At 41.9% G+C, this 6,027-nt stretch overlaps 1 protein-coding gene across 1 annotated transcript in view; it reads right to left on the bottom strand.

Annotated features, from left to right (window-relative positions):
- The window catches only part of CACNA1E (calcium voltage-gated channel subunit alpha1 E), a 275,570-nt gene that overhangs the window by 77,271 nt on the left and 192,272 nt on the right, over positions 1-6,027 (bottom strand). Inside the window, 2 exon segments of the mRNA XM_025206160.1 lie at positions 1,477-1,533; positions 5,331-5,428. Of these exon segments, the coding sequence (XP_025061945.1) occupies positions 1,477-1,533; positions 5,331-5,428 (155 nt within the window).

Below are 6,027 nucleotides of genomic sequence, written 5' to 3' on the forward strand. Positions count from 1 at the left end.
GGGTGGTGTTTCTGGTCCTTCAATGTATTTGTAAAGCGAATGGGAGAGAAAGGGAGTATGGTTGGGCAGCAGTGGCATTGATATGAAATGACAAAGAGGTAGAAGTCTTTGGCATCAGACCCAGACTGCTCAATCTCTTTAGTCTCTTCATGTTTAGCTGACCCAGGGGAGTGGATGAAAGTCCAGACAACACAGTTGATGGAGGTTGATAGGGGAAAGGGTATAACATCCGCCTCTTATTGAGATGGAGCCCTTAGTTAAGGGAAATTGCAACATGGAATTCTTGGATTCTCACTGGTAGCAGCACAGGTAATATGATGCATTCTCCCCATCAGTATCTATCTGAAAAAATGGCAAAATTTTATCTTATACATGCATCACATCCCAGGCATCTGCATGCTTCTCTCTGCCAGTGTAGACTATTACAATACATTGTATGTTGAGCCTAAACTTAAAAGTCAGACTGGAAACTGCAACTGATTCTGAATCCAGATTCTTGGTCTCCTAGCTACAGAAGGAGTGTGTACACACATTCTCCAGAGTTGACACTGGCTTCCAGCTGCTTCTAGATGAAAAAGATATGGATTTTGTATTTTGATCTATGATGTTCTGTACTGCTATGGATTTTACTCCCTCTCTCTGCATCATGACACCACCTAGGATCAGCTTCTGTGCAGGGTTTCTAGGCCATAATGTCTGGAGGCAGGGGTTTCTGAGTGGAGGGCATTTAACTCTAGCTCTTGCCTCCCTCCTTGGTCTGACAGAGTCAAACTGCTTCAGTGGAGAGGCTGTGCTGTAAGGGTCATCTGCTTTCTCAATTTTTTGGTAGACATTGCGGGAAGAATTGTATCACAATTTTCAGCTGAGACCTCTCTTTTAGTAAGATGATATGTACTGTGTTTCTATACATTTTTGCAGATGCATTCAGAGGGTGGCTGCATTTTAACATACCCAATAAAACCTTGAAAATACACACAAACACACTTTAAAAAGACAGATGTACCCACACAAGCACGCCTACACACAGAAACACACATACAAACAAGCACACACATACAGTGCCAACACAGATACATGCACACAAACAGGCGCACCAGCTCACATATACAGTATGCACACACAACCACACAGCACAAACATACCCGTACCAGTGCGCGCGCGCGCGCACACACACACACACACACAAAGAAAGGCACAAGAGAGCACACTGAGCTTAGGCACGCACAAATTCAAAACACACACGCGCGCACACAAGCAAACAGGGGCACAGAAGAGGACACTTATTTTAGGCATACACAACACACACAAGCATCCATGCTCACAGTTGTGCTGAGGCAGAAACACACACACAATATGTGTGTGCAAATATACACTCAGATGTATGCTCTACAGATACATACAGTAGAACACACAAAAATACATGTAGTCACAGATGTCCATAGCCACGCACAACACACAACCATCTGGCACACATACAGTTGGCTGCTGCGTGGTTCCCACATCGACATGTGGTGTCTCCTCCTTCTGTCCCTTCTGAGAAAGAAAAATTAATGGGTTCAGTCCACCTTAACCTTGCAGGGACTCGCATTCATACACGCAGTCCCATGTACGCGCATAGGCAGTAAAACACAATTCAGAAAGCCTGTACTCCCATACCTACACCATGAATGCACCACCTGCATAATTATGTTCAAAGGGACAAGTTTTCATTTCACTGCTCAAACATCTATAAAGACATATAGAAATCATTCAGCAAATACATCCCACAAACAAAAGAACACATTCACCTGCAGGCAGACAGATTTGTATGTGGATATGCACACAACATGGTTGTAGACATGAATCTAAGTGGGTAGGTGTTCCGACATAAGAGGCATATAATAACATTGTATATATACAGACGCAGGTATGCACTGAAGTTTAAGTACAAAATACATGATTTTATATACAGTAAGGGTGCATCTACACTACAATCAGGGCTACAATCAGGGCTTTCATTACCCAGGGAGGCATACCAACACACCAGATTTTATCAAGCTACCACAGGTAACAATGGCAGTGTAGACACAGTGCCATGGCTTCAGTGTGGGCTGTGCAAGCCACCAAGGACTTTGCCTGTACTTATACCTTATAGGCCCCTTTAAACTGCTTTGACAGTGTAAAGGATTTCTAAAGTGGGTGTAAATGTCATTTATACCAGCATTAAGGGCAGTAATGACAATCAGACCTACAGGTTTACTGTACGTGTACAGATCTTATAATCAAACTAAAGGAGATATGCAAGAAATATGTACAAAAATGTACATATTCTGCCAATGCATATACAAATCATATATAGTGTATATATGTACAATATAAGCAAAAGACTATATGAATATGCTCATCATCAGGTACCATGATATCAACCTGCTTTGCAATCATAAAACAAAGGTACAGAGCCAGGCAAAGAAATATTCAGTCGCAGAGGCCCACATGGTGTCAAAATGACTAATATTCACACACATGCAAATCTCAATACAGATGGTTACAATTATATCTGAACACAAATGCAGATGCAAACAGTGCATGCAAATGGATAACAATGGGACTATTCCTCTGTAAAGTGTAAAAAACAACACATGCGTGCATTTAAACACATTCTGCACATCAGGCACCAACATGCATACAAATCCATCTATGTGGGAAGCACTCACATGCCAAACAACCAAATCCATCCGCATTAATACCCAACACATTATGCTTATAAACTTGTCTATATGATAGGTGTCCATATAAAATACATTCTCAACTATCCACATAGTAGATACCCACAGACCACACACAAAAAACCCATGCATATGACAGGTACCCACATACAAACCTACTGATGTCCAAACTCATTGCCCGCAGGCAGATGGTCTTTCACACTTTCACCCTACATTCCAACATCTTTCTATCATTAGTTCTGCTCCTTCTCAGCCTTGTTTACACATGATTTTATTTCCACCATTCCTACCACTAGTTCACTTTCACTAGGGCTACCAAATATGGGAGTGCTAAGATAGCCAAGACACAAGTGATTACCTGGAGATCTGACTTCATTAGGATTCTGTTTGTTTGTCTGTACTAATAGAGCTACATTTAACTGGCAGAAGAAATGGATGGAAAATGTCATTGCAACACTTTTCAGTCAGAAAATGCTGTTTTGATGACAAAACATATGGATCGTATGTTTTGAAATTGAAGTCATATGGATTTTGGTAACATTTTGTTTAGAAAGAAACTGCAAAAAAGTTCTGAAAATGTCAATGCATCCCACTTTAATGGTGGCAGAACATGCTGCTTAGATATTTCAGCGACAATTTTATTTTATTTATTTTGTATAAGAGGAGGAAAAACTCTTATAGAAGTTCACTGCCATGAACTCACTCTAATTTATTCATTTGTCAATACGCTTATTCCACGTGTGACCTCTTTCTCCCACTTTCCTATTTCTGTCCATTTCCTAATTTCTGCTACAATCTAAATCAGGGTGTTCAATCCATGGCCTGCAGGTCAAATAGCCATGTCATCTGGCCTGCAAGGCTCCTCAAAGGTCCAAAAATTTGGCAGCAAGGGAACTGTAGACACTCCCCTGTTGCCAAATTTCTCAGGCCAGACAGCATGGCCTCGTGCACTATAGATAGGTGTGCAGGGCCCAATCCAGGTGTACAGGACCAGGCAGAACTGACACAGAGACAATCTAGGCACCGAGAGGCCAGGCCGAAGTGGCATGGGGCCTGATCCGGGTGTGCAGAGCCGAGGGGAGGTGGTTTAGAGCCAATCTGGCCTGTAGACCAGCCCTGTGACCCTCATCTAGCCCACAGGGCTCAAAGGCTGGGCACCACTGGTCTAAATCCTTTAGTCTCTTCCCTGTATCTGTGTCTCGAAGTCTATCGATAGTACACCGTATACAGCCAGTGCCCAGATATCTTCAAATTGGCAGCTAGCTCTACCTCCCAGAGCTTGTCGCAGAAGTAGATGTTTGTTTCTGAGGTCTCTCTCCATACTCCTCAACCAGTATAATCCCTTCAACCTGCACAGGTGTCACTGGCAGTCCCTTTCTCAGAGAACAGATGGTTTTTACATTACCTCTGGCCTAGCTGGACACAGAAAATGCTCAAAATCTGTCCAGGACCCTGATCCTGTGACAACCTGAGCCTGCTGCTACAGACCAGTTAGTTTGGAGATTTTCTAGCAAAAGAATAGAACTCAAGTGCTTATTCCAACCCATTCGAACAGAGTTGGCAGGAGGATGGGAATTCTGTTTCATGAAGAATTCTTAAATTTACCTTTATTTTAAAACATAACAAAACTATTTTAGAATCATTTCCCTTTTTGATACATTGAACTGTTTTGCTTTAACAAAAGTTAAAACATCACATTTTCATTCTGATTTTTTATTTTTGTTATGTCAGACTATAACATTAAAATATAAAATAAAAAACACATTTTAAAATAAATAATAACTTTGTGTTCAAATATATATATATAGCAATATATATAGCAATGGGACAATTTAACATTGTTAGAACTTTTTATTTGCAAAATTGAAATTTCAACAAAATCAACATGATTTTGTGAAGTTTTTTGATTGCTATGATATTGCATTTTCTGATGGAAAAAGGTTGTCAGACACTATGTCTAAAGCTCATCTTATAAATATCCCTTTCTTCTTTGTTTTCCAGCACTAAAATATCCCTTTTCTACCATTAAAATGGTGTCCCTACTGGCTGGGCACATCTACTTTTACCATAATGGAACTGACAGCAAGAAGTGACTGATCACATCTACTTTCCCCATAATGGAACTGACAGCAAGAAGTGACTGAAGTATCCCTTTCTTTAGCCGTGCAGGCCTCTTTCCCCTCTCATGTTGGAGGGCTTTGGCTTCTGACTTCATGCTCTAGGGAGATTCAGAGATGAGAGACTTCTCTGTGGTATTTATTTCATATACAGACTGTGCAATTGCAGTGTGTGGGACAGCAAGTGCAATTGGTAACCACTATTTCCTGTTGATTTAGCTACCACCTTGCAGTCATTAATATCACCATCTAACAGCTCCTGGTCCTTTAATTTTGGTCTAAATCCACTATGTTGCTTCAAACCTGTCAATGACAGGTGCTACTACCCAACAAAAGAGCCACATCCATGCATTATCTGTACACTAGATTTCCACTAAGATATAAACACCCCACACAGGTGTTGCTTCCTCACATAGACCCCTTCCTCTTTCATGACACGTGGTTGCTACCATAAATAGTTTATGGGTGAGCAGAGGTGGCTGTCAACAAAGTGCACTGGGAGACTCACTCAACAGTGGGCATGTTTGGGGCAGACATCGGGCTGACTTCCTTGGCTTTCTGCAGGGCGTGCTTCTGGTTAAAAGCCTCCTCCTCCTCCTGCTCATCCTAAACATAGAATAAATTGGGTTATTACATGGGAATACAAGGGAATTCAGATGTTCTGAGGGATCTGCATGGCTGTGTTAGATACAAGGCACTGAACACCAGTTTATGAGCAGTGAACAAGAAAAGGAGAAAGAGGAGATTCTGGGTGAGGCAACAAGCTTCATAGTTTCATAGTAGCCAGGGTCAGGAGGGACCTTAACAGATCATCTAGCCTGACCGCCAGTGATACGGGAAGCCTTTGGAATTTCTGGATGCGGCTTTGATTTTTGCTGAAACCATAATAATGTGGTTTCCTCATTTTACCACATCATTTCTAGGGCTGAAGAGGCTTCTCACTAAGACAATTTCCACAGGAGTGCATTATATCACCAGGGATCCTGGTTTTCCCTGATAAAAAAAAAAATCACAAATTCTCTGATAAAAAATAACACATTCTCTGATAACCCCCGCCCAAATCGGTGATTAAAATGAAAGGCCCCCCAATGCCCCTCCAGCCCTGCTACTGGTGCCCCTCACCCCCCCACCCTCTGGTCCTGCTTGTGCCCTTTACTCCCCTTCCACAACCCCCACAGCTCTTCTGGTACCCTTCAACCCCCCCC

Source organism: Alligator sinensis, unplaced genomic scaffold (assembly GCF_000455745.1).
Source record: "Alligator sinensis unplaced genomic scaffold, ASM45574v1 scaffold471_2, whole genome shotgun sequence".
Taxonomy (NCBI): Eukaryota; Metazoa; Chordata; order Crocodylia; family Alligatoridae; genus Alligator; species Alligator sinensis.